Below are 14,998 nucleotides of genomic sequence, written 5' to 3'. Positions count from 1 at the left end.
ACTTTTTCTTCACTATTGTAACTGAAAACTGTTGCTAATTGAGGCAGTTGCTAAATAAGAACTATCTATAATTCATTACAGGTCCCATAAGTAATCTGTTATTAGGGGTGTATTTATCAGCAACTCTATAAAGTAGCTTCATAACCACAATACTATCGCTGGAATACCTGATTAAGAAATTACTGGCAGATGTTACATGCATGCTCAGATATACAACTGCTCTCTATGCAGTTGTAATTGTATGTTGTGGGTGTTTACTAAATGAATGATAATTTTCTTAGAGAAAATAAACTTTTTTGTTTATCTTTCTATGACTTCTTTGAGAGGGAGAATAGTCTCCCTCACAAATGCCACTTAATAGCAGTGTTGACTCCAAAGTGCAAGTTAAAATAAATATATGTGCAAGTATGCATCACAGATATAATCCTGCAGCTTCTCTCCCTCCTATTCTGTTCCTAATGACACCCCTGTAGAAGAAGAATCCAGTGCTGCTATACTAGTAAAAATGACACACTTTATAACATAATTACGTGCTTTATTGAGTAAAGCAGTATATAATACAGTAAGTAAGGCATATATTTGGTAAAATTCAATATGTTGTGAAAAATGCAGTAAAACTGAAATTTATAAAAATAATTAGTAAATGTTTCAGTGTTGATGTTAGAACACAATAAATGATACCCAAGTAATAAATCAGTACTGCATGAAAATGGCATAACATGCCAGACAATATTAGGTTATGCTGAAAATGTTTTACAGTTTAGTAGTGCATGGATATAAGGAACATGAAATAGTTCCAAAGAAACTCTTTAAAAGCAGCAATAAAGCTCTTAAACTCTTTTAAATATTTTCAAAAGACTCACTTCAAAACTAATGTCTAAAAAAGAAATAACACTGATGAAAATAGTTGTGCACTATATTAGTCTTGAATCTTTTAAAATTTAAGAGAATTTATGACATAAAAGAAACTAATAATCCCATCCTATAATTGAATCTGTAAAATCTTACATAAAGGCTCTATATATAGGATATTCATTTGTAAATGAAGCCTATGATTCAGTCTAGCATTGCCTCAGTGCGGTCCTTACAAAGAGTAGGATTCATATAGGACATAATAGAGCCCTTTTAATGCTCATCTTAGTGTGCATCCCCAGAAGTGAAGAAAACACTCCTGAAAGAAAGGGAAAGTTTATTTTCTCAGGGAAATGCACACGGGACTCACTAGAGAGCAGGAAATAGGGCTGTTTAAAACTCTAGACTAATTTATTTGTGGGTAATCACTGTGCTTATGCTAGACTGAATTGTGCCCAAAGTCTTTAAAAAAGCATGAAAATGTATGGACTTTCTTTGCAAGTTACTAAATTTTAATTGTTTTATATTGGTATTAAAAGAACACCAGTTTACACAATGGATAAGTAGTTGACAATGAATACCTTCTCTACACAATTGTCAGGAACACCACAAAACGAAAGTGAGGTAGAAATACCATGCCTACCCATGTTGAATGCTTACTAGCATTAAAAAATAAAATATATTTTCTCCTGTGTTTTAATTATACCATACAAGAGGTAACAGATTTAACATTTGCAAAGTATTAAAGTTTATTAGATGGTAAAAATCTGTCTTTAGACAATGGAATTAAAGGCTGGTGGGGGGAAAAAAGAAATGAAGCTTTTGTTAATAGTACCTCAACATTTTATAACAGTAAACCTGAGGGACTGTTTTCTAACATCTGTTTTTTATCATCCCTCTCCTGAGTCATTGTTAATTGTGCAGCATTACTTGTAGAGTAGGATTGCTGGGTTTCATTTTGGACAACCAGCTTCTCACGAAGCACTGTGGCTACTTTAAGCAACTGATAGAGTTGATGTTTACCATTGTGCCACACTATTCAGTTTTATTAATATTGGTGTGGAACTGGTGTGGCTCCTTGGAATTCATTACAAGATAAAAACTAGTGCTTTGTGTGTTTTAAAGAATTTAGGCAATTTTCAATACTCAATACTTTCTCTACAAACATGAAATATTAAATAATAATATGAATAATCTAAAGATTAAACAGATCACAAACTGGTATCTATAGTCAAATCTTCATTCCAATACACACACAGATGCAGAATATCTGATAAAAAGTGGCATCACAGGGCATGAAAGCAAATCATATTTTTATTTAGAAACATTAAGGTGCTGGCCAGTGCCGGAGGCAGGATAAGGACACATAAGTCCACTGGTATTATTCAATAAGGCAATTTCTATTTTGTGTTTACTTTTAACATTCAGAGCCGAAGTATAGAGGAAATAAAAGCTTAGAATATGAGTCCAATTTATCTTATTTTTGCAAATTCTGATATTTGTCATGATGTGTGCTCTTTCATATTATTGCCAACTAGCTGGATAGTTCTAGTAAGACTTGCTCAGGATTTGGAAAGCTATCTCAACTGGAAGTTTTAGAAAATAATTTTAAAGCAAGAGTTAGTCAGATACTAGAAGAAATGTAGGCTGTTTGGTGTTGCAGAAATTCTGTTTGATTTTAAGGAAAAGAACACAGAACATGAATATCTGTTGGGTATAATTACCAAGTTGAAGTGATGCTAAACAAATGCACTGCCTCATTTTTTTTCTTTGTTTTTATAGGGATTTATATAAACATTTTTATAAAGCACACCTTTTTTACAATCTTTCTTTATAACAGCTATAAATTCTTTTTAAACAACCCAAAATGTGTCCATATAAAGAAATGGCAAGTTATTAGCTGTCAAAATTTTACATGTAGTTTTCTTTGTTTTGTACAATTGCATAGATGTGTAAAACCTGCCATTGTTAACAAAACAACAACAGACTTAAGAAACTACTGAAATCTACAGTATAGTACCACTATCCTTCACAAAAATATAGATTTGTTTTCATGTAAACTCTTATAGTCTAATCCTCTGTCATATGAATATTATAAAAACCATGCAGGATATGCTTGAAGTTGTAAAATAGAACTTGTTATTCTACTAATTTGTTGTCAGTCATCACTGTCACTAAGGTTTCCATTGCTTGGCCCAAGTCATCTGCCATGTGGAAAAGGCTAACTACATTGTTGCCTGTAAAAAAGAGAGAGAGAGAGAGAGGAATAATTATTTTATTTCCAAGCGTCATTAAAGAATAGTGTTGGAGAGAGGGGGAAAGAAGAAAAGCAAGGAGCTTGCCTAATAGTATCATAGCCACTCAATTCATCTTTTTTTGCAATGAACTCTAAACATGTGTTGAAAGTTAACCATTTCTCAAGGAAAGTCTAAAGCAATTAGTATAGCTAGTATTATGTTTTACATTTTCTGCGAAGAGGTTGGGTTCCCTTATTTTTCCCCTCATTCCTAGTCAATTTCTTTTTTTACATTTGGAGGGGGATTTTTAATTAAAAGCATACCCATATGAAATGCTATACAAATATTCTACTATCCTTGGTGTATAAAGACTGACACAATTGTGGGCTATGGGCAGGAAAATCCAGTGTTCCTAATTTTTTTCTGTGTTTGGCTGAAATAACTCCCTTGCTTGATGAATCCAGAGTATGGTTAAGATGTTCAGCATGACTAATAGTTGTCCACCATATCTTTTTTAGCAATTCTTTTCCGTTGTTCCAGTAAGATTTTAAATTACTGTCCTCAAATTATAGCAGTTTCTAAGAAACAGCCTTGATTATGAGAGTACACTAAATTTAAGAAGTAATTTATGAGCACAGTGAATTTTCTAATAGTGGATTAGTTTAATTCTATTCTGCCTGTTTGCTATACCAATTACATACTTTATTTATGGATAGGCAAGTCTAATATTCTAGAAACAGTGATTTACATGAACAAAACTCTGCCTGCTACATATAAACCTACAAGATGATACATACCTTTTTATTTTTTCTAATTTCTCTTTCTTGCATCTAAGGCACAATCTAAATACTTTCCCATGTTTAGGATGTGGCAGGAATTTTGCCCTTTGGATTCAAGGTAAACAAATGTTTGAGGATGTTTTGTTATCAAAAACTAAGTGTGAAAAGCTGACAGGGAGCCTATCTTATCTCCATGACTGTATGTCCTGGAAACTGCTGTGGGGAAACGGGACCCTGTGGCATTGAAATTGCAATTGTACTGATATAGTTTTTAATCTGAAATGATTCATACGATATTTAGAGTAATACAAAATTAGAAGATATGGCAAACAAAACAATTATGCAACATACATACATAACCATATAAACAATAATGTAAATTACATGTTTGGGACAAATACATTTTCATGTGACTTCAGATGTACATTCTGAAGTTAGGATGGTCCAATTGAAATTCCTTTGCCTCTGTTCATTATCTATTCATTCTAAAGAGGGAAGTCTATCCACCTCCTAATATGTTCATACAGAAAATGTAGTCCTTACAAGTCAAATGATTTAAATGTGTATACAAATGTTGCCCTTATGAAAACACCCTTAAATGGAGTCAGTTTGTGTGTCCACATGATAGATAGTGTTGAAACTGCTTTCTTCAGATTTTCAGGTAATCATTTTGAATCTGTTGTGCTTTACTTAGAACTGATAATTTACTCATGAAACTTTAACTCTATGGACTTTTGTCAGGATGCTCTACTTCATGGGAATTTTGACTAAAGTAGTGGTTGGAATCTAAGCATGATTCATTGGAATCAGTTAGTATTAGATTTACAAGAAAGTTTCTGTGCAAAACCAATGATCTTTTAATAAAGTTAATTGGTTTGCCCTGATTGCCCTTATGGAAGGGCAACTCATCTTTTCAGGTCCAGTATAGTGGTGGGTTTCCATTTTTTTTTTACTACTGATTTGCTCATGCATGTGTAGAAGCATCTGGGTGGGTGGATGGGCAGAGCTTCCGGCCGCTGCCACAACCGGTTCACCTGATCCGGGCTGAACCAGAAGCAACCCACCTGGTCCACCACCTCTATAGGGTTTAAGTTTAGTTTGGGGAAAATACAGTTCTAAATGTTTATGGAAATTCACAATCATCCAGGTCTTGGTTGTCCCAAAGATGCTTTGTCTTCAAAGAAAATTCATGCTGCTAGGTTATCTTGAATAACAGGTGAGGTATAAATCAAATGAATGTTAATGTGACTTTAAAGCACCTGCAATTTGAATGATACAAAAATATTTTCAATCCCTTTTAAAAATAAATTCAAGAAATTGTTAATTTCCATTTTCATTGCAACAATGTATTATAGTACTGTGATATTTTCTATTATAAAGAATTATTAAATGTTTTGTAAATGTAGACAAATTATAATTTATTTAAATATTCTTTAATTATTAGTTTGTGATAGTATTTTAATTGTATTCTCTGGAATTTGTCCATTAATATAATATATACTTAATATATATTAATCGCTTTTCAAAACCTACAGTTTTTTTTGCCTACAACCACATTTCTGCCTCAAATTCCATCGATTCTTTAAATAGGAGACAGATTCTTATATAAGAATGAGCTTGATTACATTTAGATACAAGGCTATTGCAGTTCTCTATTATGTTGCATTGTGACACATTAACATTTTTTTACTTTCCCTTTATTAAACTACACGTTTTAAATATCGAATTTGGTGGAAAATATTCAGATGCCTTCAGTAAACTATTTTAGTAACAAGAATGCTATGACCTTACATCTAATCATTGAAATTCCTATGATTTTTCATACAGTAACTATGAAATATTTAGATTGAAAAACAAGCAAGATTTATAGTGGGCTATTCAACAAAATGCAAAACATGCTTCCATTTACATCTTTTCTTTATGAACTAGTCCTTGACTGTAATAATAAACCTTCATTCTTACCAGATTAAAATTTGCTTTTGTTACAGTTAAATCAGCTGAGTTTTTACACATACTTTAACATGACACAGTTTAGTCTGTGGGTATTAGTGACAATTTAGCTGGCACAAACATTAACTTGCAAGCTTTAACATTTTGCTGTTTATACCTCTCAATCCTTGAACATAACTAAATAATTCTATATTATTTGGAACATATATGTTCCAAATAATTGTATACGGTAGAAACCTGCTATAGTCTCAAAATGCAAATCAAGTTATGATTAACTATGAAAGTTTTATTTGACCAATTTTATAGAAAATTTCTCTTTTATATTCCTCTGCCCCATTGGTGAAATCCAAAGTTTTTCCCTTCCTGTTCTGTGGGCGTGGCCAATTTGTAAAATGTGGTGAAACTCACTTAACAACGCTCTTGCTTAGCAATCAAAATTTTGGGTTCAATTGTAGTCATGTTCTTTCTTTCTTTCTTTCTTTCTTTCTTTCTTTCTTTCTTTCTTTCTTTCTTTCTTTCTTTCTTGTCTCTCTCCCTTCTCTTTTTCTTTCTTTGTCGCTCTTTCTCTCTCTCCCTTCCCTTTCTTTCTTTCTTTCTTTCTTTCTTTCTTTCCCTTCCTTCCTCTCCCCTTCTCTGTTTCCTTCTCTTTTCCTTCTCTCTCATTTTCTCCCTCCAGTGCTTTCATTTCTCTCTCCCCTTCTCTCTTTTTGATTTATTTCCCTCTCTCTCATTCTGTCCCTCCAGCTTTCTTTCATTTCTCTCTGTCTCTTCTCTCTCTCTCTGATTTGTTTCCCTCTTTTCTCTCCCTCCAGCTCTCTTTCATTTCTCTCTCCCCTTCCCTCTCTGATGTTTCCTTCTCTTTTCCCTCTCTCATTCTCTCCCTCCAGCTTTCATTTCTCTCTCCCCTTCCCTCTCTCTGATTTGTTTTCTTCTCTTTTCCCTCTCTCATTCTCTCCCTCCAGCTCTTTAATTTCTCCCCTCTTTCCCCCCCCTTTTTTTAGCAATAGCAGTAGACTTATATACCGCTTCATAGGCCTTTCAGGCCTCTCTAAGCGGTTTACAGAGAATCAGCATATTGCCCCCAACAATCTGGGTCCTCATTTTACCCACCTCGGAAGGATGGAAGGCTGAGTCAACCCTGAGCCGGTGAGATTTGAACCGCTGACCTGCTGATCTAGCAGTAGCCTGCAGTGCTGCATTTAACCACTGCGCCACCTTGGCTCACCACCTTCTCTCTCTTTGATCTGTTTTCCTCTCTTTTCCCTTCCATTCTCTCTCTTCATCATTTTCTCATTTCTCTATCTTTCTCTTTTTCTTCCCCTTTCTTGCTCTCATCTCTTTCATGTGAGAGTGTGCACCAGCAAAATACTCTCCTGGGCCAGGATCATGGATAGCGAAGGTAGGCAAGCACAGCAGGGCTGCGGGGAAGGGAGTAAGCTGCTAGCTCTGTTCCCTGCAGCCAGGCGGCCCTGACATGCTTTCCTGCCTTCGCAAGCTGGCCAGGGGGACACTGGGAAGGCTGCGTGGAAGGCAGGCAAGCATGACAGGGCTGCGGGCCATGGGGAAAGGAGTAGGGAAGGCAGGCTGGGACGGTGGAAAGCAGAGACTGGGCAAGGTGAGTGAGTGGCGACCGGGGAACTGGTTCGGAGGCGTGGCCAGCCAGCAATCGCTACTGGTTCGGCAACCCAGGCCAAGTGTCCACTACCGGTTCTCCCAAACCGGTCTGAACCGGTAGGATTTTACCCCTGCTCTTTCCATTTTTGGAGGTAGCCTAATGAAAAAAAATATGCATTTCTTCAATTTCTAGTAGTTTGATATCCATTGATAGTTGAGAAGTATTACATATTACAGTATATCTGTAACAAGTACTGAAAAACACACATGCTGTGCCACAAGTGCCACACACACCCTCCAAAAAAAGGAGAATGAAGCAGTGAAAAGCTCTTGCAGTGGGCATTATATGCACTAACCTCACTCATTGGCTTTCCAGAGCCATTTCTTCCTTTATATTAGATGTATGAAAAAGAAAATGAAAAAATAACACACACAAACATAAAATATATCAATTATCATTACAAACATAGATTTAAAACAATAGTTTTTGAAAAAGGCTGCAAAGTATTTAAATCCACACAATTTTGTTTTTAAGTAAACCTCACATACACACATTTCCTTCACTATCAGCCTTTAAAATAAGGATATGGATATACACATATTTAGATCAGTTTTGAAAAAGGACATTAATTTGGGAAAAGGCAATGTAATTTCAATACCATCAATGGATCCTGTACAACTTTGAAAAATACATTGTGTTTTCTAAGTGTATTTTGCCAGATGTTTGAATTTAAAAGTCAACTTTTATGCTAAAATATTTAATTACTTACAATCCTAAAAAGTATTAATCTCTGGTACACTATAAATTTATTGTGTGAAGAAAGGGAAGAAACAAAAATATTGTTATATATTTCAACTAAAGAATTTTATTGTCCAACATTCAATTAAATATTCTCATCTCTGGAATTTATATCCATGACCTTTTACTCAACAAAACAACAAATCCAAACAAAACAACAAATCCAAGCAATGGAAAATGAATATTTGGTTTAACACCTGTAAAAGGTAAAAGTTCCCCTCATATACAAGTGCTAGTCGTTCCTGACTCTAGGAGGCAGTGCTCATCTCCGCTTCAAAGCTGAAGAGCCAGTGCTGTCCAAAGACATCTCCGTGGTCATGTGGCCAGCATGACTAAACACCAAAGGCGTACGGAATGCTGTTACCTTCCCACTAAAGGTGGTTCCTATTTTTCTACTTGCATTTTTACGTGCTTTCAAATGGCTAGGTTGGCAGAAGCTGGGAAAAATAATGGGAGCTCACTGTTACGTGGCACTAGGGATTTGAACTGCCAACCTTTCTGACATCTGTACATTGGTTCTAATCTGATTTATGATGGAAATGTTGACTTTCCATCAATTTTATCCCTAACTACCTTTTTAAAACCACAAACATATATTATATTTTATTTTGTACTAAAAAGACACAGTGAAAAATATAAGGACAAAATTACGTAAGTTATTTTAAAAAATTTTGGAAAAATAATATATAAAATGTAAATGTATAAATTGCAAGTGTTTATAAAGATCACAAGATGTTCAATTAATCCATTTTTTCCCCCTGAGAATGCAAGTACCTGTTTCATTAAAAAGGCATAAGGGAATACTCAGCTTCTACTGAACTCCAAATTTAATTAAAGAGAATTATTATAATCATTGGGCAATATATGCCTGGTTAAATAATGCCATTTATTTTGAAATTACTTTGGAATAGGGCCAATATATGGCAAATTCATCCCAGTTTACCATAATATAAATTGTGCCTATAACTTATAACAAAAAAAACATACTTTCAAATTAATATTTTTTAATTTTTTATTCTCTTATATACCATTTTAAGTATACACTCACATAATGGTTATTCTTCTTTACATTTATCATTCTTATTCATTGTTATTTCATTTAATAGGTTATAATATACAGTTTGGGTTGCTTTGTTTACCATCCCTTTTTCCTGTTTTTTCCCTTTCTTTTCTCCCTCCCTCCCTTCTCTACTTCCTCCCTTCCTCCTCTCCTTCCCCTTCCTTCTTCCCTTCCCTTCTTTTTCTCCTACTCCTATTCTTTCTCTTCCCCTCCCTACCCTCTTTCCTTCTCTTCCTCTCCCTTCCATCCTCCTCTCCTTACATCTTTCTTCTTTCCCCCATCTTCCTTTCATTCTCTCCTCTCTCCCTTTCTTTTCTATTATTGTAGGTGTCTCTTTCAGGTCTGAGTTTATATTTCCTTGGGATGATATTTCTGCAAACCCAAATATAATTTAATATCATTTCTTATTCCCTTACCTTCGCTAATCTATCCTAACTATATTTCACCCCCGCGCTTTGTGTCTCGCTCTTGTATATATACTTATATATTTAATATTTTCTTTTCTGTTTTCCCCTTCCTCCCCACCTTTTCCATTTAACAGTGCATCGTCTGGGTTCTATATCTTCTCCCTACTTTCTTTTCTAATTTCCTTTCTCTAGCCAATCATAAAATCTTCCCCATGTCTTGAAGTACGATTCCTTTTTATCCTTTATTTTCATTGTCAACCTATTCATCTCTGCACAATCTAATATCTTTTTAAATTCTTTCTTCATCTGTTTGGTAGCTTATTTATTTCCAATTTTGGGCAAATACTATTCTTGCTGCTGTAGTTACATGTGTAATCAAATAGGTATCCTCTTTCTTAAATTTCTCTGGGATAATACCTAGTAAAAATATCTCTGGTCTAAATTCTATTTCTTGTTGTAACATTTTCTTTAACCATACTCTTATATTAGTCCAATATTTCCTTACTTCTGTACATGTCCACCACATATATTAATAGGAACCTATTGCTTGTTGACATTTTCAACATTTTGCTGATTTATCTTGAAACATCTTTGTTAATTTTTCCGGTGATATGTGCCATCTATAAAACATTTTGTATAAGTTTTCTTTGTAAGCTGTTGAAATGATTAATTTATAGTTCCTTTCCCATAGTTGTTGCCACTTTTCTAACTCAATCGTGTGACCAAAATTCCTTACCCAAATTATCATTGTATCTTTAACCACTTCTTCTTCTAACCTAGTTCTAAGTAGGTAGCTATATAGTTTCTTAATTATTTTTTCTTCTGTTCCCATAAGTATCTTATCCAACTCCGAACTTCCTAAGTTAAAACTGTATTCCCTTTAATCTTTTCCATATCTTGATTGTATTTGCAATTATGAAAATTATCCTATATTAATCCCTTGTTTTTCTAATTCTTGTTTTTGTTTTAGTTCCCCCCTTTCTGTTAAAATATCTTTGTATCTAATGATATTTTTTCATACTATAATATTTGGATGTGTCAATGCTTCCATTGTTGAAAGCCACACTGTATATCTAAATAGTGTTTCCCTTTCACTCTTTCCCATATTGTTAACAATCCATTCCTTACATAATGTCTTTGAAAATAGCCACGTACCTTACTTTTACCATACCACAAAAAAGCATGCCAACCTAGTTGCAAATCATGACCTTCCAATGTAAATAATCTTGTGTTACTCAGTAAGATCCATTCTTTCATCCAATATAATTCTCAGTTTGGTAAACCAAATCCACCTCGAACTCTTGCATCTTGCAACATTTTTATATTAATTCTTGCTCCCCCCGCTGCCATATATATTGCCCCACTATTTTATTCATACTTTCAAAATATTTTTCTCTAATGTTATCGGTATTGTTTGGAATAGATATAGCAGTCTTGGTAGTATATTCATCCTTACTACTGCTATTCTTCCCATCAATGATAGTTGTAAGTTTTTCCATCTTTCCAGATCTATTTCTATTTATTTTCTCATCCTATAATAGTTATCCTCCCTTAGTCTTACACACCTTGATGTCAATTGAATACCCAAATATTTCACTTTTTTCACCACCTGTATATCCAGTTTCCCCATCAATTCTCTTTTCTGTTTTTCTGTCATATTTTTCACCAGAATTTTAATTTTATCTTTATTAATCTTCAAGCCCGCTACTTCTCCATATTCTTCTATTATTTTAACTAGCTTTGGCCTTATTCTATTGGATCTTCCATAATAAACACCAAATAATCTGCAAATGCTTGTAATTGGTATTCTTCTTTCTTGACCCTTATTTTTTTAACCTCTTTATTTTGTTGTATTTCTCTATTCAAAATCTCTAGTGTCAGTATAAATAATAATGGCGATGGTGAACATCCTTGTCTAGTTCCCTTCGTGATCTCTATCTTTCCTGTCATCTCACCTTTACCTTTGCTGATTGGTTATTGTATATCATTTTGATATATTTATGAATCCCTCACCAAATCCCATCATTTGAAATTGCATTATCATAAATTGCCAGTTCACATTATCAAAGGCCTTTTGTGCATCCAAAAATAACAATGCCATTTGTTTCTCTGGGTGAGCTTCGTAGTACTCTAGCGTATTCAATACAGTTCGCATATTGCCTCTGATCTGTTTCTTAGGGAGAAATTCATTTTGGTCTATGTGTTAAATTCATTTAAAAGTCTCTTCATTCTTTCTGCCATTATTGATGCAAAAATTTTACAGTCCACATTTAATAGTGAGATAGATCTGTAGTTTTTTACTTGTAGATGTGACTCTTCTTTTGGTAAAAGCGTTATATATGCCTCTGTCCATGTTTCTGGTATCTTTGCCTCTCTTAGTAAGTGATTAAATAGTTCCAACATTACATTGCTTAATACTTCTTGTAGTGTTTGATACAGATCTGCCGGTAGTCCATCTGGTCCTGATGTTTTCCCTTTTTTCTGCCTTTTGATGCCTTCTATTGTAATTGTTAATTCTAGTGCCTTCTTAAATTTTTCTGGGATTTTAGTTATTCTAGTTTTCTCTAAGAATTGTCTTATTTTCCCTTCTGGTACCCTCTCATGTTGATACAACTTGTTGTAATAGTTCTCAAATTTTTTTTCTCCATTTGAATGTTGTAGATTCCTTTCTTCATCCACCAATTGGCTTATCAGCTTTTTTTATTTGCATTTTCAAAAAAGTTTTGTTTTGCAGATTTTGTTTTGTTTGCCAGATCTTCATTTTTTTATCAGGTTCAGTTTATGTTTTTGCAGTTCCAAGATAGCAATAGCAATAGCAGTAGACTTATATACCGCTTCATAGGCCTTTCAGGCCTCTCTAAGCGGTTTACAGAGAGTCAGCATATTGCCCCCAACAATCTGGGTCCTCATTTTACCCACCTCGGAAGGATGGAAGGCTGAGTCAACCCTGAGCCGGTGAGATTTGAACCGCTGACCTGCTGATCTAGCAGTAGCCTGCAGTGCTGCATTTAACCACTGCGCCACCTTGGCTCTTATATTTTTTATTTTTTTGTTTTGTGGGTTTTTCTGCATCTCCCTCTCCAAACTTTTATATTCTAATTCCAATTTGTTTTGATTTTGTCTGTTCTGCCTATTCTTTTTCCCTAAGTATGTCATTGTGAGGTCTCTAATATATGCTTTACAGGTGTCCCATACATTCTGTAATGATGTGTCTTCCTTTCTATTTTCCTGGAAGAAATACGTCAGTTCTTTTCCCATATATTGCTGGAAACTTTTTTTATTCAATACTCTTGCATTTAAAGTCAGTTTCAGTTTCGCTTTATTTGTATGCCGCCCTTTTCCCTGGGGGGACTCATCCAGGGGAGTCTATCTCCCCTTTTTCCTCTGTCCCTTCCAAGTCATCATTATTGGATTATGATCAGCCCATATGGTTATGTCTATGTCTATCTTGAATGTTTTGAGTATTAACTCTGTTGACATCCAAATCATATCTATTCTTGACCAAGATAAGTATCTGTTTGAGTAGAAAGTATATTATCTTTCTTTTGGGTGTCTTGTTCTCCAAACATCTTGCAAATTTAATACTTCTGCCATCGTGAAAAATGTTTTGGGTAGGGTTTTTCTTGGCTTCTTGTTCATCTTTGTGGATTTATGGTCTATTCCATTATTTACAATTGTACTGAAGTCTCCTAGCGTACTGTACATATATCTTCATATTCATATTGTATTATATTTTTGTGTAGTTTTCAAAAAATTCTTCTTGTTTATCATTTGGAGCATATATTGCCACTAATAATATCTTTCTCAAATTCATCATTATCTCTACCATCAGTATTCTCCCCTCCCCATCTTCAAAAATTATATTTGATTGCAGAAGGTGGAAAAAAGCAGAAATAACAGAGAAAAAAGTGGAGGAGATGGATTATAGATTGCTAGCAATTGATAAAAAGCAAGATGAATCCATCATATTTTGGGAAATGGAACGCTCCAATTCTACCTAAGATTTCAGAACACTGAAGTGGACAAAGGAGAGAATTTAGCAGAAAAGATTTCAGAAATTCTCTCAGGGATCACAGAAATGAGTAAGGAATATATTTTAGATGGAATGGACGAGACATTTAGAGTACATACAAGATATGCAATGAGAAACAACTTGCCCAGAGAGGTACATGTAAGATTTGTTTTTAAAAAACTCTAAAAAATGAAATATTGCAAGCAGCAAAAAGTACCACAATTAAATACAAGTCTAGAGAGATAGTGGTATTGAAGCAAATTCCAAGGAAGGTCAGAGAAATAAGAAAAGAATACCACTTCCTGAGTAAGAATCTGATTAAGAAAGGGGTGAGTTTTAGATGGTTCGTTCCAAAAGGGATTTTGGTAAACTGGCAAGAACAAAAGTACAGATTAGATACACTAGAGAAAGCAGAACTTTTTATGAACAACATATAGTAGCACAGGAGGGAATGCTGGTAAGAGAAGAGGGAGGAGCCAAATGCTGGGAAGCTAAGGTAAAAGAGCAAGAGAAGAAAAAGAATATTTAACAAATTAGAGAAATTGAAACTGGACATTATAAGCTTACAAGAAGTACATGCAATCTCTGTTCGTTTCCCCCCATCATTTCCTTGACTTCTTTCACTTCATTTTCCACCTTGCCCAGGTCCTCTTCTACTTTGTTTACTTGCTCCTTAAGATCCATAAAATCTCTGTGTATGGCTTGCAACATACTTTTTAACTCCAAGGTATCTTTATCGTCGTGTTGTTATACCTGTTACTTTCTGTGTTGCTGAACCGGGCGATGTATCTGTTGCCGATGCGTATGATGTTATTTTCTTCATCTTGGTATTTGATTCTGACAGTGTTGTGTTTGAGTTATAATCAAATTTTATAATCCAAAGAGTGACTTAATAGATTGATTGTAATCCTGACGTTGTCTACAGCAGTGCTTGAGCACCAAGATCAACCTCAAAAAAAAAAAAACAACAACCCACCAACCCCTGTTTTTGGACCCAATCTTCAGGTTCTTGCTACCTTAATCCATTTGCTTTATGATGCCAATGTTTAGTAAAAAAAGAAAAAAAGAAAAAAGGAAACAAGAGAAAAAGGAATTGGTGAAAAAGCACTCACCCCAACAAACAAACAAACAAACAAAAAGCCCCAAAATTAATTCCACAATGGTAATCCACATTTCATTGCAAAAATACGAGAGAGAGAGAGAGAGAGAGAGAGAGAGAGAGAGAGAGAGAGAGAGAGAGAGAGAGATACATAGATAGATAGATAGATAGATAGATAGATAGATAGAT

The 14,998-nt window shown here is 34.5% G+C and overlaps 1 protein-coding gene across 7 annotated transcripts in view; it reads right to left on the bottom strand.

Annotated features, from left to right (window-relative positions):
* Positions 1–1,462: 1,462 nt before the first annotated feature.
* The window catches only part of DMD (dystrophin), a 1,286,665-nt gene continuing 1,273,129 nt past the window's right edge, over positions 1,463–14,998 (bottom strand). For 5 of the 7 annotated variants that reach the window (XM_087721810.1, XM_087721809.1, XM_087721812.1 and 2 more), the window contains one exon: positions 1,463–3,089. In XM_087721810.1, coding sequence (XP_087577936.1) covers positions 2,992–3,089 — 98 coding nt within the window. In that variant the 3' untranslated portion in view covers positions 1,463–2,991. Of the gene's footprint in view, positions 3,090–7,788; positions 7,821–14,998 lie in introns of all 7 variants that reach the window. The other 2 variants (XM_087721811.1, XM_087721815.1) reach the window with 2 other exon arrangements.

The sequence above is a fragment of the Thamnophis sirtalis genome, unplaced genomic scaffold, assembly GCF_051295495.1.
Source record: "Thamnophis sirtalis isolate CommonGarterSnake01/CBP01778 unplaced genomic scaffold, rThaSir2_p1.2 scaffold_8, whole genome shotgun sequence".
NCBI classification, from domain to species: Eukaryota; Metazoa; Chordata; class Lepidosauria; order Squamata; family Natricidae; genus Thamnophis; species Thamnophis sirtalis.
Note: the sequence above shows the minus strand (reverse complement) of the source record. Positions and strands in the feature narration are given on the sequence as shown.